The sequence below is a fragment of the Strigops habroptila genome, unplaced genomic scaffold, assembly GCF_004027225.2.
Source record: "Strigops habroptila isolate Jane unplaced genomic scaffold, bStrHab1.2.pri NC_044299.1_ctg1, whole genome shotgun sequence".
Lineage (NCBI taxonomy): Eukaryota > Metazoa > Chordata > Aves > Psittaciformes > Psittacidae > Strigops > Strigops habroptila.
The window spans coordinates 354,681-377,849 of record NW_022651056.1 but is presented as its reverse complement, the minus strand read 5'-3'; the positions used below and the strand labels follow the sequence as shown (position 1 = coordinate 377,849).

The 23,169-nt window shown below is 65.0% G+C and overlaps 1 protein-coding gene across 1 annotated transcript; it reads right to left on the bottom strand.

The window, feature by feature from the left end:
- Positions 1 to 221: 221 nt before the first annotated feature.
- Positions 222 to 22,644, bottom strand: VARS1 (valyl-tRNA synthetase 1; the record flags this gene model as incomplete). Its single annotated transcript, XM_030510783.1, has 26 exons — positions 22,636 to 22,644; positions 20,343 to 20,669; positions 19,153 to 19,296; positions 17,666 to 17,798; positions 17,156 to 17,511; positions 16,312 to 16,390; positions 15,870 to 15,970; positions 15,441 to 15,568; positions 13,922 to 14,086; positions 13,086 to 13,167; positions 12,280 to 12,399; positions 12,083 to 12,191; positions 11,350 to 11,444; positions 10,673 to 10,763; positions 9,882 to 10,006; positions 9,672 to 9,775; positions 8,371 to 8,529; positions 6,863 to 6,953; positions 6,097 to 6,202; positions 5,091 to 5,161; positions 4,799 to 4,924; positions 3,975 to 4,079; positions 3,269 to 3,337; positions 2,954 to 3,032; positions 2,470 to 2,597; positions 222 to 430 (listed from the first exon to the last, which is right to left on the bottom strand). Coding segments are annotated over exons 1-26 (3,311 nt in total), but the record flags the coding sequence as incomplete, so codon positions are not given.
- Positions 22,645 to 23,169: the final 525 nt, after the last annotated feature.

The following is a 23,169-nucleotide window of genomic DNA, read 5'->3' as shown; positions in this document are numbered from 1 at the left end:
ATCCCATACCCCATGAATCCTATATCCCATACCCCATGCCCCATACCCCATATATCCCATATCCATATCCCATACCCTATATCCCCCATCCCACACCCCATACCCCACATCCCATACCCCATATCCCATACCCTACACCCCATACCCCATACCCCACACCCCATACCCCATATATCCCATACCCCATACCCCACACCCCCTACCCCGTGTACCCCACATACCCCACACCCCCCGCCCCACACCCCCCCGTCCCCCCGCGGGTGCGGCCCCGCACCAGGTAGACGTCGCAGAGCTCGTAGAGCCAGAAGCGGTGCACGGCCGTCGTGGCGCCGGGGAAGTCGAACTCCTCCATCGCGGCCCCCACGGCCCCCACGGCGCGGCTCAGGCGGCTCCGCACCCACCGATCGGCCAGCCCCGGCCGGCCCCGCACCTGCCCCACGCATCGGGGTCAGCCCCACGCATGGGGGTCAGCCCCACACACGGGGGGCAGCCCCACACATGGGGGCAGCCCCACACATGGGCGTCAGCCCCACACATGGGGGTCAGCCCCACACATCGGGGTCAGCCCCACACATGGGGGTCAGCCCCACGCATCGGGGTCAGCTCCACACATGGGGTCAGCCCCACACATCAGGGTCAGCCCCACACATGGGGTCAGCCCCACACATGGGGGGCAGCCCCACACATGGGCGTCAGCCCCACACATTGGGGGCAGCCCCACACATGGGCGTCAGCCCCACACACGGGGGGCAGCCCCACACATGGGGGCAGCCCCACACATGGGGGTCAGCCCCACACATCGGGGTCAGCCCCACACATGGGCGTCAGCCCCACACACGGGGGGCAGCCCCACACATGGGGGCAGCCCCACACATGGGGGTCAGCCCCACACATCGGGGTCAGCCCCACACATGGGGGTCAGCCCCACGCATCGGGGTCAGCTCCACACATGGGGTCAGCCCCACGCATCGGGGTCAGCCCCACACATGGGGTCAGCCCCACGCATCGGGGTCAGCCCCACACATGGGGGCAGCCCCACACATCGGGGGCAGCCCCACACATGGGGGTCAGCCCCACACATGGGGTCAGCCCCACACATGGGCGTCAGCCCCACACATCGGGGGCAGCCCCACACATGGGCGTCAGCCCCACACACGGGGGGCAGCCCCACACATGGGGGCAGCCCCACACATGGGGGTCAGCCCCACACACGGGGGGCAGCCCCACACATCGGGGTCAGCCCCACACATCGGGGTCAGCCCCACACATGGGGGTCAGCCCCACGCATCGGGGTCAGCTCCACACATGGGGTCAGCCCCACACATGGGGTCAGCCCCACACACGGGGGGCAGCCCCACACATGGGCATCAGCCCCACACATCGGGGGCAGCCCCACACATGGGCGTCAGCCCCACACACGGGGGGCAGCCCCACACATGGGGGCAGCCCCACACACGGGGGGCAGCCCCACACATGGGGGCAGCCCCACACATGGGGGTCAGCCCCACACATCGGGGTCAGCCCCACACATGGGGGTCAGCCCCACGCATCGGGGTCAGCTCCACACATGGGGTCAGCCCCACACATCGGGGTCAGCCCCACACATGGGGGTCAGCCCCACACATGGGGTCAGCCCCACACATGGGCGTCAGCCCCACACATCGGGGGCAGCCCCACACATGGGCGTCAGCCCCACACACGGGGGGCAGCCCCACACATGGGGGCAGCCCCACACATGGGGGTCAGCCCCACACACGGGGGGCAGCCCCACACATCGGGGTCAGCCCCACACATGGGGGTCAGCCCCACGCATCGGGGTCAGCTCCACACATGGGGTCAGCCCCACACATCAGGGTCAGCCCCACACATGGGGTCAGCCCCACACATGGGGGGCAGCCCCACACATGGGCGTCAGCCCCACACATTGGGGGCAGCCCCACACATGGGCGTCAGCCCCACACACGGGGGGCAGCCCCACACATGGGGGCAGCCCCACACATGGGGGTCAGCCCCACACATCGGGGTCAGCCCCACACATGGGGGTCAGCCCCACGCATCGGGGTCAGCTCCACACATGGGGTCAGCCCCACACATCGGGGTCAGCCCCACACATGGGGTCAGCCCCACACATCGGGGTCAGCCCCACACATGGGGAGCAGCCCCACACATGGGGGCAGCCCCACACATGGGGGTCAGCCCCACACATGGGGTCAGCCCCACACATGGGCGTCAGCCCCACACATCGGGGGCAGCCCCACACATGGGCGTCAGCCCCACACACGGGGGGCAGCCCCACACATGGGGGCAGCCCCACACATGGGGGTCAGCCCCACACATCGGGGTCAGCCCCACACATGGGGAGCAGCCCCACACATGGGGGCAGCCCCACACATGGGGGGCAGCCCCATAACTCGGGTCCCCAGTGGCATGACCGCAGCCCCAGCCCCCCAGGAGCCCCCTGCCCCATACCTGGTGGTCGGGGGGGGGCCGGTAGCCGCCCCCCAGCGCCTGCAGCACGAAGCGGGCCCCGTTCCACACCTTGTTACAGAAGTGCCGGTAACCCAGGACCCGCATCACGTCCAGGTTGATGTCCCGGCCTGGGAACGTGGCGATGCGGTGTGGGGTGCGGGGTGCGGGGTATGGGATGTGGGGTGTGGGATATGGGGTATGGGGATGGGGGACAGGATATGGGGTGTGGGATGTGGGATATAGGGTATGGGGTGTGGATATGGGATATGGGATATGGGATATGGGATATGAGGTGTGGGATACGGGGTATGAGATATGGGGTGTGGGATGTGGGGTGTAGGACGTGGGATATGGGGTGTGGGATACAGGATATGAGATGTGGGGTTTGGGATATGCGGTATGGGATATAGAGTACAGGATGTGGGATACAGGGTGGGGGGTGTAGATGTGGGGTGTGGGGCGCGGACGTGGGGCCGGCTCCTACCCTGGGCCGTGTAGGCGCAGAGGGCGAAGCGCAGCGCGTCCGTCCCGCACTCGGGGATCCCGTTGGGGAAGTCGCGTTTCTGGGGGGGGCCCCATGCAGGGGGTCACCACTGACCCCCCATGGACCCCCCCAGCCCCACAAGTGCCGCCCCCCGGACCCCCCCAGCCCCACAAGTGCCCCCCCACGGACCCCCCCCAGCCCCACAAGTGCCCCCCTCATGGACCCCCCAGCCCCACAAGTGCCCCCCCCATGGACCCCCCAGCCCCACAAGTGCCCCCCCCGGACCCCCCAGCCCCACAAGTGCCCCCCCCTCACCTGCCCCTCCCGCGCCCGCTCCAGCTCCGCAGGCTCCAGGTTGCTGTTCTCCAGCTGCTCGTGCAGCCCCTGGGGGGGACAGGACCGTGGGGGGGGCCCCCAGAGACCCCCATAGAGACCCCCCATAGACCCCCCATAGAGACCCCCGAGAGACCCCAGAGAGACCCCAGAGAGACCCCAACTGATCCCAAATTGACCCCCCCCTAGACCCCCCAATTGACCCCCAATGGACCCCCCTACAGACCCCCCATAGACCCCCAATGCAACCCCTACAGACCCCCCACAGACCCCCATAGAGACCCCATAGACCTCCCAATTGACCCCCAATGGACCTCCCCCCATAGACCCCATATAGACCCCCACACACCCCCCAGTTGACCCCCAATGGACCCCCTATTGACCCCCACAGACCCCCCATAGGACCCCATAGAGACCCCACAGACCTCCCAATTGATCCCAAATGGACCCCCCCATAGACCCCCCAACTGACCCCCAACGGGCCCCCTATAGACCCCTCATAGACCCCCCAATTGACCCCCCTCCATAGACCCCATATAGACCCCCCCAGACTCCCCATAGACCCCCCAATTGACCCCCAATGGACCCCTCCCATAGACCCCACATAGACCCCCACAGACCCCCATAGAGACCCCATAGACCCCCCAATGGACCCCCCCCGACCCCCAGAGCCCCCCCAGCGCCCCACCTGCAGGGAGATGCCGTGGATCACGTCCAGGGGGTCGATGACGTTCCCGAGGGATTTGCTCATCTTCCTGCCGTGCGCGTCCCGCACGATGGCGTGCAGGTAAACCTGGGGGGCACGGCGCGTGGGGGCTGGGGTGGGCTTGGGGGGGCTGGGGTGTTCTGGGGTGGGTTTGGGCTGGTTTGGGGTGGGTTTGGGGGGTTTCAGGCCGGTTATGGGGTGTTTTGGGCTGGTTTCGGGCTGGTTTTGGGGGATTTTGGGGTGGTTTTGGGGTGTTTTGGGGTGTGTCGGGCTGTTTTTGGGGTGTTTTGGGCTGTTTTTGGGATGTTTCGGGGTGGTTTTGGGCTGTTTTGGGCTGTTTTGGGGGTGTTTCGGGGTGTTTCGGGCTGTTTTCGGGCTGTTTTGGGGCTGGTTTTGGGGTGTTTCGGGCCGGTTTTGGGGTATTTTGGGCTGGTTTTGGACTGGTTTTGGGGTGTTTTGGGGTGCTTTTGGGGTGTTTCGGGCTGTTTTCAGGCTGGTTTTGGTGTGTTTTGGACTGTTTCAGGCTGTTTTTGTGGTGTTTTGGGGTGGTTTGGGGTGGTTTTGGGCTGGTTTTGGGGTGTTCCGGACTGTTTTGGGGGTGTTTCGGGCTGTTTTTGGGGTGTTTCAGCTGGTTTTGGGGTGTTCCAGGCTGTTTTCGGGGTGTTTCGGGCTGGTTTTGGGGTGTTTCGGGCTGTTTTCAGGGTGTTTCAGGGTGTTTCAGGCTGTTTTCGGGGTGTTCCACAGTGTTTTTGGGTTGTTCTGGGCTGTTTTCGGGGTGTTCCGGGCTGTTTTGGGGGTGCCCCCACCTCGCGGAAGGGCAGCCGCCCGGTCAGCGCCAGCCCCAGCATCACCATTCGCGCCACCCAGAAGAAGAGGATGTCGTGGCCCGTCTCCAGCAGCGTCCCCGGGTAGAACACGTCCAGGTCCTCGCTCTGGGGGGGGAAACGGGGGGTCAGGGACCCCAAAACACCCCAAAACCACCCCTAAACCACCCAAAACCCCCCCAAAACACCCCTAAACACCCCAAAAACACCGCTAAACACCCCAAAACACCCAAAACCACCCCAAACCCCCCCAAACCCCCCCATTCCCACTCACTGGTTCGGGCCACCCGAAGATGGAGAATGGGAAGAGGCCGGAGGAGAACCAAGTGTCCAGAACGTCCTCGTCTGCCGGGGGGGGGACAGGTTATGGGGAGCAAGAGACCCCCCAGCGCCCCACATTGTGCCCCCATTGCCCCATTGCCCCCCATTGCCCCATTGTCCCATTACCGCCATTGCCCCCATTGCCCCCCATTGCCCCATTGCCCCCCATTGCCCCCATTGCCCCCATTGTCCCCCATTGCCCCATTGCCCCCCATTGCCCCCATTGCCCCCATTGCCCCCCATTGCCCCCATTGCCCCCATTGCCCCCATTGACCCCACTGCCCCCACTGCCCCCATTGCCCCCCATTGCCCCCATTGCCCCCATTGCCCCCCATTGACCCTATTGCCCCCATTGCCCCCCATTGCCCCATTGCCCCCCATTGCCCCATTGTCCCATTACCCCCATTGCCCCCATTGTCCCCATTGCCCTCCATTGCCCCCATTGCCCCATTGTCCCATTACCCCCATTGTCCCCATTGCCCCCATTGTCCCCATTGCCCCCCATTGTCCCCATTGCCCCCCATTGCCCCCATTGCACCCATTGCCCCCATTGCCCCCATTGACCCCACTGCCCCCATTGCCCCCCATTGCCCCATTGCCCCATAGCCCCCATTGCCCCATTGCCCCCATTGCCCCCCATTGCCCCATTGCCCCCCATTGCCCCCCATTGACCCCACTGCCCCCATTGCCCCCCATTGCCCCATAGCCCCCATTGCCCCCATTACCCCCATTGCCCCCATTACCCCCATAGCCCCCCTCTGCCCCATTGCCCCCATTACCCCCATTGTCCCCATTGCCCCCATTGCCCCATTGCCCCCATTGCCCCCCATTGCCCCCCATTGACCCCACTGCCCCCATTGCCCCCATTGCCCCCATTACCCCCATTGTCCCCATTACCCCCATTACCCCCATTGCTCCCATTGCCCCCATTGCCCCGCTGCCCCATAGCCCCTCCTGACCCTGCCGCAGGGTCACTTTCTCGGGGGGCACCCGGAAGCGTTTCGCCGCCTTCGCTCGAGCCTCGTCCTCGGTTCGGCCGCTGACCCAGAACTTCCCATCCCCGTCCTGCAGGGACCCACAGCGCCCCATAGCGCCCCATAGAGACCCACAGCGCCCCATAGCGACCCACAGCGCCCCATAGAGACCCACAGCAACCCATAGAGATCCATAGAGACGCATAGAGACCCATAGAGACACATAAAAGCACACACAGACACATAAAGACACACAGAGACACATAGAGACCCATATAGTGACCCACACAGAGACCCATGGCTGGACCCACAGATGACTCCCAGCATCAACCCCCTCCGTACTTCCAGCCCCACAGCGAGGGGTCCCATCTCCCCCCCCCACCCAGTCCCCTGACCCATTGCAGCCTTCGACAGCCCCCCCTCCAGCCCCATAGCGCCCCCCAACCCCATAGCGCCCCATAGAACCCTCAAACCACCCCCCCAGCCCCGTAGAAGCCCCAAACCACCCCCTCAGCCCCACAGCACTCCATAGCACTCCCCAGCCCCATAGGACCTCATAGCACCCCCCAGCCCCATAGCGCCCCATAGAAGCCCCAAACTTTCCCCCCAGCCCCAAAGCACTCCATTGCGTCCCCCCAGCCCCACAGCGCCCCAAAGCACCCCCCAGCACCACAGTACCCCATAACACCTCTTAGCCCCGTAACACCCCCCAGCCCCATAGCGCCCCATAGCGCCCCAGCCCCACACTGACCTTGCCGGGGGGCACGCTGGGGTCGTCGATGGTGACGAAGTAGGCCGGGATGCGATGGCCCCACCAGAGCTGGCGGGAGATGCACCAGTCCCTGCGGGGGGGCACGTTGGGGGCAGCCCCACGGCGCGGGGAGCGCTGTGGGGCAGGATCCCTATAGGGCTGTGGCGCAGGAGCTATGGAGCAGGATCCCTATAGGGCTGTGGGGCAGGATCCCCATAGCACTGTGGGGCAGGATCCCTATAGGGCTGTGGCGCAGGAGCTATGGGGCAGGATCCTCACAGGGCTGTGGGGCAAGGGCTGTGGGGCAGGGACCCCCCCACCAAAGCAGTATAAGGCAGGTTCCCTTTGGCGCTATGGGTCACTGCTATGGGTCACTGCTATGGGTCAGCGCTATGGGTCAGCAATGTGGGTCGCCATCAGTCAGGCCCATGCTCAGCTCTGTGGGTTGCTGTGGATCAGGGCTATGGGTCACGCTGTGGGTCACGCCGTGGGTTGGGTGTGGCTTGTGCTATGGGTCACGCCAAGGGTTGGGCTATGGGTTGGATGTGGGTCAGGGCTTTGGCTTGCTATGGGTTGGGTTATGGCTCACACTATGGGTCTCTATGGGTCGCTATGGGTTGGGCTATGGCTCACGCTATGGGTCACTATGGGTTGGGCTATGGCTCACGCTATGGGTCTCTATGGGTCACTATGGGTTGGGCTATGGCTCACGCTATGGGTCTCTATGGGTCACTATGGGTTGGGCTATGGCTCACGCTATGGGTCTCTATGGGTTGGGCTATGGCTCACGCTATGGGTCTCTATGGGTCGCTATGGGTTGGGCTATGGCTCACGCTATGGGTCTCTATGGGTTGGGCTATGGCTCACGCTATGGGTCTCTATGGGTCACTATGGGTTGGGCTATGGCTCACGCTATGGGTCTCTATGGGTCGCTATGGGTTGGGCTATGGCTCACGCTATGGGTCTCTATGGGTCACTATGGGTTGGGCTATGGCTCACGCTATGGGTCTCTATGGGTCACTATGGGTTGGGCTATGGCTCACGCTATGGGTCTCTATGGGTCACTATGGGTTGGGCTATGGCTCATGCTATGGGTTGCTGTGGGTCGCTTTGGCTCACTATGGATCATGGGATGGGTTGCTATGGGTCTGGGTGGGTCGCTGTGGGTCTCTATGGGTCAGGTGTGGGTCATGCTGTGGGTCGCACTAGGCCTCTATGACTCAAGCTGTGGGTTAGCTTCTTGCTATGGGTCGCGCCGTGGGTCACGCTATGGGTCACGCTATGGGTCCCGCTGTGGGTCACGCCGTGGGTCACAGTGGGTCATGCTATGGGTTGCAGTGGGTCACGCTATGGGTCCTGCCATGGGTTGCGCTATGGGTCACGCTATGGGTCATGCTATGGGTCATGCTGTGGGTCACAGTGGGTCGCAATGGGTCATGCTATGGGTTGCAGGGGATCACAGTGGGTCCCGCCGTGGGTCCCGCCGTGGGTCGCCGTGGGTCACTCACCGGATGTTGTCCATCCACTGCAGCCAGGTGCGGGTGTGGGCCGGGGGGCGCAGGCGCAGCTCCCCCCCCCGCACGACCCCCGCGGCGGCCGCGGCCAGAGCGGAGCAACGCAGGAACCACTGCGGGCGCTGCACCGGCTCCAGCACGTCCCCCGAGCGGCTGTGGGGCACACGCACCCCATAGCGCCCCATAGACACACACCGACACCCCATAGACACACACACTGACACCCCATAGGAACCACTGCGGGCGCTGCACCGGCTCCAGCACGTCCCCCGAGCGGCTGTGGGGCACACGCACCCCATAGCGCCCCATAGACACACACCGACACCCCATAGACACACACACTGACACCCCATAGGAACCACTGCGGGCGCTGCACCGGCTCCAGCACGTCCCCGAGCGGCTGTGGGGCACACGCACCCCATAGCGCCCCATAGACACACACCGACACCCCATAGACACACACACTGACACCCCATAGGAACCACTGCGGGCGCTGCACCGGCTCCAGCACGTCCCCCGAGCGGCTGTGGGGCACACGCACCCCATAGCGCCCCATAGACACACACCGACACCCCATAGACACACACACTGACACCCCATAGGAACCACTGCGGGCGCTGCACCGGCTCCAGCACGTCCCCCGAGCGGCTGTGGGGCACACGCACCCCATAGCGCCCCATAGACACACACCGACACCCCATAGACACACACACTGACACCCCATAGGAACCACTGCGGGCGCTGCACCGGCTCCAGCACGTCCCCCGAGCGGCTGTGGGGCACACGCACCCCATAGCGCCCCATAGCGCCCCATAGAGACACACCGACACCCCATAGGAACCACTGCGGGCGCTGCACCGGCTCCAGCACGTCCCCCGAGCGGCTGTGGGGCACACACACCCCATAGCGCCCCATAGCGCCCCATAGCCACCCCATAGCGCCCCATAGAGACACACCGACACCCCATAGAGACACACTGACGCGCCATAGAGCCCCATAGAGCCCCATAGAGAGACAGTGACACCCCGTAGCACCCCAGAGACACCCATTGACACCCCATTGACACCCCATTGACACCCCATAGTGCCCCAGAGAGACACATTGGCACCGACACCCACTGACACCCATAGGACCCCATAGAGACCGCATAGACCCCCCATACACTCTACATGGACCACCCACAGACCCCATGGCCCCCCTAGCCCCCCACAGACACCCCATAGACCCCCACAGACACCCCATAGAGCCCCACAGACACCCCATAGAGCCCCACAGACCCCATACCCCCCACGCACCTGCAGATGGGCACCACCATGGGGTTCTCGGTGACCCCCCGGAACAGCCCCCGCTCCTTCAGCGCCTCCATCACCGCGGCGCGGGCCCGGAACCGCGGCATCCCCTGCACGGACACAGTGCCCCATAGCGCCCCATAGCGCCCCACAGCGCCCCATAGTGCCCCACAGGGCCCCACAGCGCCCCACAGTGCCCCCCGGCGCCCCACACACCAGGAAGGGGGGGGGCACGCCGCAGAGCCGCCCCTCATCGTCCAGCACGCAGGGGCAGGGCAGCCCGTGGCGCTGCCCCACATCCAGGTCCGTGGCGTCGTGCCCTGGGGTCACCTTCACTGCGCCTGGGGGGGGATGAGAGCCCCATGGAGACCCCATAGAGACCCACAGACACCCCATAGGCAGCTATAGACACACACAAAAACCCCCCATAGACACCTCATAGACCTTTATAACCTCCATAGAACCCCATAACCCCCCACAGACAAGTCATAGATGCCATAGAGCCCCATAGACACCCCATAGACCCCCCACAGACACCCCATAGACCTTTACAGACCTCCATAAAGCCCCACAGACCCCCCATAGACACCTCACAGACCCCCACAGACACCATAGACACCCATAGACATGTACAGATGTCCATGGAGCCCCATAGACCCACCCATAGACCCCCACAGACCCCCCCAAAGACCCCCCCAGACACCGATAGACCCCCCATAGACCTTTACAGACCCCCCCAGACCCCCATAGACACCCCTAGACCCCCATAGATCCCCCATAAACCCCCACAGACCCTCCCCAGACACCTCATAGACACCCATAGACCTTTATAGACCCCCCCAGATCCCCCCAGACACCCCATAAACCCCCATAGACTCCCCCCAGACACCTCATAGACCCCCCCATAGCCCTTTATAGACCCCCCCAGACACCCACAGACCCCCCATAGCCCTTTATCGAGCCCCATAGAGCCCCATGGCCCCCCCAGCCCCCCATGGCCCCCTCACCGGTGCCGAACTGGGGGTCCACGAAGGGGTCGTGCAGCACCGGGAGCCTCTGCCCCGTGAAGGGGTGAAGGACGGAACGGCCCCGGAGGTGCTGGGGGGGGGGCAGAGAAAGGGGCGGGGCTTGTCGCGACATGGCCACGCCCACCCCATAGACTCCTGTACCCAGAGAGACCGATGGCCAGAGAGACCCCATCGGCGCAAGCCACGCCCCCACTGGCTGAAGCCACGCCCCCATTGAGGAACCCACGCCCCATTGGCTGAAGCCACGCCCCCTTGATGAACACGCCCCATTCACAAAGCCACGCCTCCATTGATAAAACCACGCCCCCTTGGCTGAAGCCACGCCCCATTGACAAACCCATGCCAATTATAAAACCACGCCCCCGTCGGCTGAAGCCGCGCCCCATTGAAGCCACGCCCCCACAAAGCCACGCCTCCATTGATGAACCCACGCCCCATTGTCTGAAGCCACGCCGCCATTGATGAACCTGCTCCCCATTGATAGAACCACGCCCCATTGGCTGAAGCCACGCCCCCATTGAAGCCACGCCCCCACTGATGAAGCCACGCGCCCCCATAGATAAACCCCCGCCCCATTGGCCGAAGCCCGCCCCCACCGGCCGAAGCCTCGCTCCCATTGGCCGAAGCCTGCCCCCTGGCCAAGCCCCGCCCCTCACCGTGTAGCGGGGGTCCTCGGGGTGCACGGCCACCGCCACGTCCCCCAGCATCGTCTCCAGCCGCGTGGTGGCCACCACCACCTCCTGCCCCTCCTCTGGGGGCCAGACCCACACATCGCCACTATGGGGCAGCCCCACTGCTGCCCGACCACATCCCCCCCCCCACACCGTGTGCTGCTCACCCGCTATGGGGCCCACCCCATAGATATCCCCCCCCCAATAGACACCCCATCCCCTCCACGGGTCCTCTACCCCCTATGGGTCACGCACCCATAAGTCCTCCACCCCCTATGGGTCTCCCCATGTATACCCCCCCTGCCATGGGTTCTGCATCCCCTATGGGTCCCACCCCATAGATACCTCACCCTATGGGTCCTGCAGCCCCTATGTGTCCCACCCCATAGATACCCCACCCTATAGATCCCCTATAGGTCCCCTATGGGTCCCCCCCATAGATCTCCCCCTACAGATCCCCTATGGGTCCCCCCCCATCAATCCCCCCCTATAGATCCCCTATGGGTCCCCCCTACTGATCCCCCCCATAGGTCCCCTATGGGTCCCCCCCATCGATCCCTCCCATAGCTCCCCTACGGGTCCCCCCCCATCGATCCCCTCCCTAGCTCCCCCATGGGTCCCCCCTATTGATCCCCCCTGTAGATTCCCCCATGGGTCCCCCCGATCGATCTCCCCCATAGATCCCCCCCATCGATCCCCCCCCATGGCCCCCCCTCACCGCCGCCCTCCAGGGGGTAGGCGAAGGCCACCAGGACCCCAAACTCGACGGGTTCCTCATAGCCCGGCACCCGCAGCAGCGTCCGGCCCGGCAGCTCCCGCTTCTCCACCTACGGACACCACAGCGCCCCATAGCGCCCCATAGGCCCCACGGCACCCCACAGCGCCCCGCCGCGCCCCGCCGCGCCCCGCAGAGACCTCGATGTCGGATATGGCGGAGCGCAGGGCGCAGCTCCAGTGCACCATCCGCGTGCTGCGGTAGATGAGCCCCTGCTCGTGCAGCCGCACGAAGGCCTCGCACACGGCGCGGCTCATCTTCTGTGGGGCACACAGCGGTCACCCACCCACACGCACACAGACCCAGAGAGACCCACAGACACACAGAGACCCATAGGGACACAGACAGACCCCATAGAGACACACAGACACCCCACAGACACCCATAGACACCTATAAACACCCCCAGAGACACAAAGAGACCCCATAGAGACCCATAGAGACCCATAGATACCCCACAGACACCCCACAGACACGCCATAGACACCCCACAGACCCCATAGACACCCCATAGACACCCCACACCCATAAATACCCCAGACGCCCCATAGAGACCCCATAAACGCCCCATAGAGACACCCCCATAGACACCCCAGAGACACCTCATAAACACCCCACAGACCCCATAGACACCCCATAGACCCCCTATAGACACACCGCTATAGACACCCCATAGATACCCCGTAGACACCCCATAGAGACCCCACAGACCCCCCATAGAGACACTCCCATAGACATCCCATAGAGACCCCATAGACATCTCATAGACACCCCATAAACACCCCACAAACCCCATAGCCACCCCATAAAGACCCATAGATACCCCACAGACAACCCCCCATAGACACCCCCCATAGTCACCCCATAGATACCCCACAGACACCCCATAGAGACCCATGGAGACCCCCCAGCCCCCCACAGACCCCCAGCCCCACAGAGCTCCTCACGGGGTCCATGGTGAAACAGGCCCGGTCCCAGTCCATGGAGGCCCCCAACTGCCGGAGCTGCTGGTAGATGCGGTCGCCCTTCCTGCGAGAGGGGCAGCCGTGGGGCGGCCATGGGGCGGCAATGGGGCAGCCATGGGGCGGCCGTGGGGCGGCAATGGGGCGGCAATGGGGCAGCCGTGGGGCTGGGAGCACTATGGGGCTGGGGGTGGCTGTAGGGGGCTATAGGGCATCAGATCTATTGGCCATGAGGCGGCCATGGGGCAGCACTTTGGGGCAGCACTATGGGGCACGCTGTGGGTCACACCATGGGTCACTCTATGTGAGTGGGTCACACTCATGGGTCAGGTTGTGGGTCTTTATGGGTCTGTGGGGGTTGCTACTGGGCAGCAATGGGTCTCTCTATGGGTTGCTGTGGGTCTCTGAGGGTCAGTATGGGTTGCTGTGGGTCAGGGTGCGGGTCGCTGTGGGTCGGGGTGTGGGTCACTGTGGGTCAGGGTGTGGGTCGGGGTGCGGGTCGCTGTGGGTCAGGGTGTGGGTCGCTGTGGGTCAGGGTGCGGGTTGGGGTGTGGGTCGGGGTGCGGGTCACTGTGGGTCAGGGTGTGGGTCGGTGTGGGTCGGGGTGGGGGTCGCTGTGGGTCAGGGTGCGGGTTGGGGTGTGGGTCGGGGTGGGGGTCGCTGTGGGTCGCTGTGGGTCAGGGTGGGGGTCGCTGTGGGGCAGCCATGGGTCAGTGCTGTGGGTCAGGGTGTGGGTCAGGGTGCGGGTCGCTGTGGGTCACTGTGGGTCGGGGTGGGGGTCAGGGGGCGGGTCGCTGTGGGTCGCTGTGGGTCGGACTCACTCGTGCTTCCAGGCCCACACCTCCTGCAGGAAGCGCTCGCGGCCGAGCTGGTGGCGCGTGAGGCGCCGCGTGCGCCAGAGCCGCCGCTCAACCACCACCTGCGTGGCGATGCCGGCGTGGTCACAGCCCGGGCTCCACAGCGTCGTCAGCCCCCGCATGCGCTGCCTGCGCCACAGGGGGAGAGACACGTGTGGGGCTGGGACACGCCATGGGGCAGGGACACGCTATGGGGCAGGGACACGCTATGGGGCAGGGACATGCTATGGGGCACGGACGCGCCACGGGGCAGGGACACGCTATGGGGCAGGGACACGCTATGGGGCAGGGACATGCTATGGGGCAGGGACACGCTATGGGGCAGGGACATGCTATGGGGCAGGGACACGCTATGGGGCAGGGACATCCTATGGGGCACGGACGCGCCACGGGGCAGGGACACGCTATGGGGCAGGGACACGCTATGGGGCAGGGACACGCTATGGGGCAGGGACACGCTATGGGGCAGGGACATGCTATGGGGCTGGGACACGCTATTGGTCACTGTGGGTTGCTGTGGGTCTGGGCACAGGTGCTGTGGGTCACTATGGGTCGCTATGGGTCCCGCTATGGGTCGCTGTGGGTCCCACTGTGGGTCGCTATGGGTTGCTGTGGGTCCCACTGCGGGCACTGTGGGGCACTATGGGTCCCGCTGTTGGTCACTATGGGTCACTATGGGTCACTATGGGTCGCTGTGGGTCGCTGTGGGGCGCTGTGGGGCGCTATGGGCCGCTATGGGTCACTATGGGTCGCTGTGGGTCGCTGTGGGGCGCTGTGGGGCGCTATGGGCCGCTATGGGTCACTATGGGTCACTGTGGGTCACTGTGGGGCGCTGTGGGGCGCTGTGGGGCGCTATGGGTCGCTATGGGTCACTATGGGTCGCTATGGGTCGCTGTGGGGCGCTGTGGGTCGCTATGGGTCGCTATGGGTCGCTATGGGTCACTATGGGTCACTGATGGCTCGCTGTGGGGCGCTGTGGGGCGCTGTGGGGCGCTATGGGTCGCTGTGGGTCGCTGTGGGTCGCTGTGGGGCGCTGTGGGGCGCTATGGGCCGCTATGGGTCCCGCTATGGGTCGCTGTGGGTCCCACTGTGGGTCGCTATGGGTCGCTGTGGGTCCCACTGCGGGCACTGTGGGGCACTATGGGTCCCGCTGTTGGTCACTATGGGTCACTATGGGTCACTATGGGTTGCTGTGGGTCGCTGTGGGTCGCTATGGGCCGCTATGGGTCACTATGGGTCACTGTGGGTCGCTGTGGGTCGCTGTGGGGCGCTGTGGGGCGCTGTGGGTCGCTATGGGTCACTATGGGTCACTGTGGGTCGCTGTGGGTCGCTGTGGGGCGCTGTGGGGCGCTATGGGCCGCTATGGGTCACTATGGGTCACTGTGGGGTGCTGTGGGTCGCGGTGGGTCGCTGTGGGGCGCTGTGGGGCGCTATGGGCCGCTATGGGTCACTATGGGTCACTGTGGGGTGCTGTGGGGCTCACCACCGCGCGAGGCTGTCCTGGATGGCGCTGGTGAGCGCGTGGCCCAGGTGCAGGGCGCCCGTCACGTTGGGGGGGGGGACGCACATCATGAACACCCCCCGCGGGTTGGGCGCCGACACGCGGCCCCGCTGCGGGAACAGCCTCGCACCGGGGCTCGCACGGGGGGGCCCTTGCACGGGGGGGCCCTTGCACGAGGACCCCCCCTTGCACAAGGACCCCCCTTGCACAAGGACCCCCCTTTGCACAAGGACTCCCCCTTGCATGAGGGTCCCCTCTTGCACGAGAACCCTCCCCCCATTGCACTAGGACCCCCCTTTGCACTAGGATCTCCCCCTTGCACAAGGACCCCCCTTTGCACAAGGACCCCCCTTGCACAAGGACCCCCCCTTGCACAAGGCCCCCCCCTTTGCACGAGGCCCCCCCGCTCACCCCATACTCGGGCTTGAAGAAGCCCTCGCGCTCCCACCAGCTGTACCAGGCGGCCTCCACGTACCGCGGGCTGTACGAGGGGGGCAGCGGCACCGACACGTCTGTGGGGCGGGGATGTGGGGTGAGGGGGGGGGCTGAGGGGCGGGGATGTGGGGTGGGGGGGGGGGCTGTGGGGCGGGGATGTGGGGTGGGGGGGGGCTGTGGGGCAGCGACGTGGGGTGGGGGGGGCTGTGGGGCAGGGATGTGGGGTGGGGGGGGCTGTGGGGCAGGGATGTGGGGTACAGGATATGGGATGTATGCGATGTATGGGATATGGGGTGCGGGATACAGGATATAGCATATAGGATATAGGGCAGGAATATGGGGTGTGGGGCAGAGGTATGGGGTGTGGGGCAGGGCTGTGGGGCAGGGATGTGGGGTACTGGGGGGGGCCCCCCCTCACCTTTCTTCTGCCCCGGGGGGGTCTCCAGGTCATAGGTCACCACCCCGGGGGGGCGGCGCTGGCGCCGGGGGGCAGGAGCCTGCGGAGACCACGTGACCTGTGAGACCCACAGGGACCCACAGAGCCCCATAGAGACCCATAGAGACCCACAGAGCCCCATAGAGCCCCATAGAGACCTGTAGAGCCCCATAGAGACCCACAGAGCCCCATAGAGCCCCATAGAGACCCACAGAGCCCCACAGAGACCCATAGAGACTCATAGAGCCCCATAGAGACCTGTAGAGCCCCATAGAGACCCACAGAGACCCACAGAGACCCATAGAGACTCATAGAGCCCCATAGAGACCTGTAGAGCCCCATAGAGACCTGTAGAGCCCCATAGAGACCCACAGAGACCCACAGAGACCCATAGAGACTCATAGAGCCCCATAGAGACCCATAGAGACCCACAGAGCCCCATAGAGCCCCCCAGAGACCCACAGAGACCCATAGAGCCCCATAGAGCCCCATAGAGCCCCATAGAGACCCACAGAGCCCCATAGAGCCCCATAGAGCCCCACAGAGCCCCACAGAGCCCCATAGAGCCCCATAGAGCCCCATAGAGCCCCACACAGCCCCATAGAGCCCCACAGAGACCCATAGAGACCCACAGAGACCGGGTCAGCCCCTCCATGGCTCTCTCCATGGGTCACCCTATGGGTCACTCCGGGGGGTCTCTCTATGGGTCTGTGGGTGTCTCTGTGGGTCTCTGTGGGTCTCTATGGGTCTCTATGGGTCTCTGTGGGTCTCCATGGGTCTCTGTGGGTCTCTGTGGGTCTCTGTGGGTCGCGGGGCCCCCCCTCACCTGCTTCTCGCGGATCTTTTCCTGTTTCTGTTGGAATTTCTCCAGTTTCTCCCGTTTTTTCGCCTCCTTCTTCAGCTGCGCCGCGCTCTTGGCTGGGGGCGGGGCGGCCTGCCCCATAGCGGCCTGCCCCACAGCGGGCTGCCCCACGGCGGCCTGATCCACAGCAGCCTGATCCACCGCATCCTGCTCCATAGCATCCTGCCCCACAGCGGGCTGCCCCATAGCGGCCTGATCCACAGCATCCTGCTCCACAGCATCCTGCCCCATAGCGGGCTGCCCCATAGCGATCTGCCGCATAGCATCCAGCCCCATGGCATCATCCTCCTCGGCGTCCACCTCCACGGGTGCCAGCTCCACTGCGGAAACAACACAGTCATGTCTCCAGCCCCACATCTCCCACCAGCCCCACACATCCCCCCCCAGCCCCACATCCCCTCCCAACCCCACATCCCAACCAGCCCCACACATCCCCCCAGCCCCACATCATCCCCCCAGCCCCGCGGCACTCACGCTGTGGGTCAGAGGCCCCGTCCGCGCACAGCCCCACATCTCCCAGCACCGCCCGGAACTGGGGCAGCCCCACACAGGTCTCGAACCAGCGGCAGACGTTGGGGATGGTGGAGACGGTGGCGGCGTCCAGGACCTTGGAGAGCGACACACGGACATGGGGGCGCGGTGCGGGGGGCGGGGTGCGGGGTGCGGGGTGCGGGGTGTGGGACATGGGGTGTAGCATATAGGGTGTGGGACATGATATGGGATATAGGATGTGAGCTATGGGCTATGGATATAGGCTGTGGGGCAGGGCTGTGGGGCAGGGGCTATGGAGCAGGGGCTATGGGGCAGGGCTGTGCTGTGCTGTGCTGTGGGGCAGGGCTGTGTGGCAGGGCTGTGGGGCAGGGGTTGTGGGGCAGTGCTGTGGGGCTGTGCTGGGGGGCTGTGCTGTGGGGCAGGGGCTGTGGGGCAGGGCCGTGGGGCAGGCCCATGGCAGGGCTGTGGGGCATGGCTGTGGGGCAGAGCTGTGGGGCAGTGCTATGGCTCAGTGCTGTGGGGCAGTGCTATGAGCAGTGTTATGGGGCAGTGCTACGGGGCAGTGCCGTGAGTCAGTGCTATGGGGCAGTGCTATGGGGCAGTGCTATAAGCAGTGCTATAGGTCAGTTGCATGGCTCAGTGCTACGGTCAGTGCCGTGGGGCGGTGCCGTGGGTCAGTGCCGTGGGGCGGTGCTATAGGTCAGTGCTATGGGTCAGTGGTATAGCTCAGTGCTATAGGTCAGTGCTATAGGTCAGTGCCATGGGTCAGTGCCATAGCTCAGTGCCGTGGGGCAGTGCCGTGGGTCAGCGCTATGGGTCAGTGCCGTGGGTCAGTGCCGTGGGTCAGTGCTATGGGTCAGTGCTATGGGTCAGTGCTGTGGGTCAGTGCCGTGGGGCAGTGCTATGGGTCAGTGCCGTGGGTCAATGCTATGGGGCAGTGCCGTGGGTCAGTGCCATGGGGCAGTGCCGTGGGGCGGTGCCGTGGGTCAGTGCTATGGGTCGGTGCCGTGGGGCAGTGCTATGGGTCGGTGCCGTGGGGCAGTGCCATGGGGCGGTGCCGTGGGGCAGTGCTATGGGGCAGTGCCGTGGGGCAGTGCCGCGGGGCAGTGCTATGGGTCGGTGCCGTGGGGCAGTGCCGTGGGGCAGTGCTATGGGGCAGTGCCGTGGGGCAGTGCCGCGGGGCAGTGCTATGGGTCGGTGCCGTGGGGCAGTGCTATGGGTCGGTGCCGTGGGGCAGTGCCATGGGGCGGTGCCGTGGGGCAGTGCTATAGGGCAGTGCCGTGGGGCAGTGCTATGGGTCGGTGCCATGGGGCAGTGCCATGGGTCGGTGCCGTGGGGCAGTGCTATGGGGCAGTGCCGTGGGGCAGTGCCATGGGGCGGTGCCGTGGGGCAGTGCCGCGGGGCAGTGCTATGGGTCGGTGCCGTGGGGCAGTGCCATGGGGCGGTGCCGTGGGGCGGGGGTGACTCACGCGGCGGCAGGGCCCCAGCAGCACGCACGTCCCGGTCACGTCGGCCAAGGTGACGCCGTCGCCCACCAGGAACGTTCGGTCCCGCAGGTGCGAGTCCAGCACCCGCAGCGCCCGCAGCAGCTCCTGCCGCGCCCGCGCCCGCGCCTGCCCCACAGCGCCCCACAGCGCCCCACAGAGACCCACAGTGACCCACAGTGACCCACTGACACCCATGGGGACCCATAGGGACCCATAGCCACCCATAGTCCCCCCACAGACCCCCATAGACACCCCATATCCCCCTATACTCCCCCTAGACACCCCATAGACACCCCATACCCCCCATACCCCTTTATACCCCACCACAGACACCCCATAGGACCCCATATCTCCCCATAGACACCCCACAGACCCCCCCATACCCCCCATAGATCCCCCATGTCCCCCCATATACACCCTGTATCACCACATAGACCCCCCATATCCCCCTGTATCCCCCGATAGACCCCCTATACCCCCCCATATCCCCCGTATCCCCCCATATCCCCCCATATACACCCCATAACCCCCATATTTCCCCATAGACACCCCACAGTGCTCATAGATCCCCCATATCCCCTCATAGACACCCCATATCCCCCCCACAACCCCCATATCCCCCCATATCCGCCCCATACCCCCCCATATCCCCCCCCAGACACCCCATATCCCCCCAAATGCCCCCATAGACACCCCATAGACATCCCATATCCCCCTAATATCCCCCCATATCCCTCCATACCCCCATATACTCTCTCCATATCCCCCCATACACCCCCATAGACCCTCCATATCCCCCCCATAACCCCCATACCCCCTCCATATCCCCCCATATCCCCTCATAGAACCCCCCAAACCCTCCCATATCCCCCCATACCCCCTCATACCCCTTTATACCCCCTCATAGGACCCCCCATACCCCCTTATACCCCCCCATACCCCCCATATCCTCCCATACCCCCTCCGTATCCCCCCATATGCCCCCACAGACACCCCATATCCCGCCATATCCCCTCATAGGACCCCCCATATCCCCCCACAGACCCCCCATATCCTCCCATAGACCCCCCATATCCCCCCCATACCCCCCATATCCCCCCATATACACCCTGTATCACCCCATAAACACCCCATATCCCCCCCACGCCCCCCCCCACGCCCGCCCATGGTACCTGCGGCGCCCCCCCGCGGTGCGCGGCGATGGCGGCGGCGGGGGCGAGCTCGCGCTCGGCGAAGGCCACCCATTGGCGGACGAGCGCGCGCGGCGCGGCGCCCCGCCCCCCGAGCAGCGCGGGGGGGCTGAGGAAGGCGGCGGCGGCGGCGGCGCCGCGCAGCAGCGCCCCCTGGCGGGTGAGCAGCGCGGGGCCCCCCCCGGAGCGCACCACGCGCAGCGCGGGGGGGGGCGGCCCCGCGAACCGCGCCGCGATCAGCGCCCGCCGCGCGCACGCGTCCGCGGGGGGGGGGCGGCACCAGCAGCACCAGCGCGGGGGGGGGCATCGCTGCGGGGCGGGGGGGGAACAGCGGCGGGTTATGGGGGGTAATGGGGGGTCTATGGGGGGGTAATGGGGGTATGGGGGGGTTTATGGGGGGCATAAAGGGGTATGGGGGTAATGGGGATATGGGGGTATGGGGGGTACAGGGGGTACGGAGGGATATAAGGGGGGATATGGGGAGTATGGGGGGGTATGGGGGATATGGGGGCTATGAGGGCAATGGGGGGATATGGGGGCTATGAGGGCAATGGGGGGATATGGGGGCTATGGGGGTTATGGGGAGTTATGAGGGGATATGGGGGTATGGGGGGATATGGGGTGTCCTATGGGGGGGATATAAGGGGGGATATGGGGGGGATATGAGGGGGTAATGGGGGGTATGGGGGGTGGGGGGTAATGGGGGGATATGGAGGGATATGGGGGGTAATGGGGGGTATGGGGGGATATGGGGGGGTAATGGGGGGTATGGGGGGATATGGGAGTATGGGGGGGATATAAGGGAGGATATGGGGGGTCTATGGGAGGGTATAAAGGGGTATGGGGGGAATATGGAGGTATGGGGGGATATGGGGGGGCACAAAGGGGTATGGGGGCAATGGGGGGATATGGGGGGATATAAGGGGGGTTATGGAGGGATATGGGGGGTATGGGGGGATATGGGGGGAACGGCGGGGTATGGGGGGGTATAAAGGGGTATGGGGGGATATGGGGGGTCCTATGAGGGGATATGGAGGGGATATGGGGGGATATGGAAGGGGTATAAGGGGGTATGGGGGGATATGGGAGGTCTATGGGGGATATGGGGGGTCTATGGGGGGGTATAAAGGGGTATAGGGGGATATGGGGCGATATGGGAGGATATGGGGGGGTATGGGGGGTCTATGGGGAGATATAAGGGGGGATATGGGGGGTCTATGGGGGAATACGGGGGGGTAATGGGGGCATGGGGATGGTTATAGGGGGTGGTTATGGGGGGTCATGGGGCTGGGGGGCTTGTGGGGTTATGGGGGCAATGGGGAGTATGGGGGGGTATGTGGATGGTTATGGGGGGTTATGGGGCTGGGGGTGCTTGTGGGGGTATTGGGGGGCTTGGGGGGTTATGAGAGTGCTTATGGGGCTGGGGGGGACTTGGGGGGTTATGGGGGTTACTTATGGGGCTGGGGGTGCTTGTGGGACCGGAGGGGATTTAGGGGGTTATGGGGGGGACTTGCGAGGTTATGGCGGAGACTTATGGGGCTGGGGATGCTTGTGGGGCTGGAGGGGACTTATGGGGCTGGGTTGTACTTGGGGGATTATAGAGTTACTTGTGGGGCTGCAAAGCATTTATGGGGCCGGAGAGTATTTACGGGGCTGGGGAGCTACTTATGGGGCAGAAGGCCCCCGGGGGCATCGACTGGGACCACTTGGGGGGCTGGGAGAGTACTTATGGGTCCGAGGGGTACTTATGGGGCTGGGGCGTACTTGTGGGGCTGGAGGGGACTTAGGGGGTTATGGGGGGGACTTGTGGGGCTGGGGGGGCTTATGGGGCTGGGGGGGGCTTATGGGGCCGGGGGGACTTATGGGGCCGGGGGGACTTGTGGGGCTGGGGGGGACTTAGGGGGTTATGGGGGTACTTGTGGGGCTGGGGGGTATTTATGGGGCTGGGGCGCTACCTATGGGGCAGAAGGCCCCCGGGGGCGGGGGGGGGGCACTTGTGGGTCCGGGGGTCACTTGTGGGGCTGGGGGGGGGGGTGGGGGTCCCGGTGGGGTCACGTGGTCCCGGTGTGCGCCCCCTCCCCCCCCGGTACCTGCGGCGGCGGCGGCGGCTGCGGCGGGAGGAGACACGTGGGGCGGAGCGCGGGGCGCACGCGCGGCACGCCGCCCTCCCATTGGCTGCCGCCGGCGGAGCGGGCGGGGCTTCCTCAGCCGGGAGAGGCGAGTGAAGCGGCGCCGCCACAGCGCCCCCTGGCGGCCGGGCGGTGTTAACACCCACCCCACCCATCGACCAAAAAAGGTGGTTTTGGGGGGAGGAACCCCAAATCCAGTCGAAATCGGCCCAAAATGCACCTCCCCCCCCCCAACACGCACACAGACACACACATAGAGCGGGCACCGTGTTTATTGAGGGTTGGGGTGTTTTAGGGCTATTTGGGGGGTTTGGGGGTGTTTTAGGGCGTTTGGCGGAGTTTTGGTGCCGGTTTGGGGTGTTTGGAGCTGTTTTAAGGCTGGTTTGGGGTGTTTTAGGAGTGTTTTGGGCTGAGTTTGGTTGTTTTGGGCTGGTTTAGGGTGTTTTGGGGCTGTTTCAGGGCAGTTTTGGGCTGGTTTGGGGCCATTTCAGGCTGTTTCGGGGCGGTTTAGGGGTGTTTCAGGGCCACTTCGCGCTGCTTTGGGGCCGTTTGGGGGTGGTTTTGGCTGTTTTGGGCGTGCCTCAGGCCGTTTTAGGGCCATTTTGGGCTGTTTCAGAGTGCTTTAGGGCTGCTTTGGGGCTGTTTGGGGGTGGTTTGGGCTGTTTTGGGGGTGTTTCCGG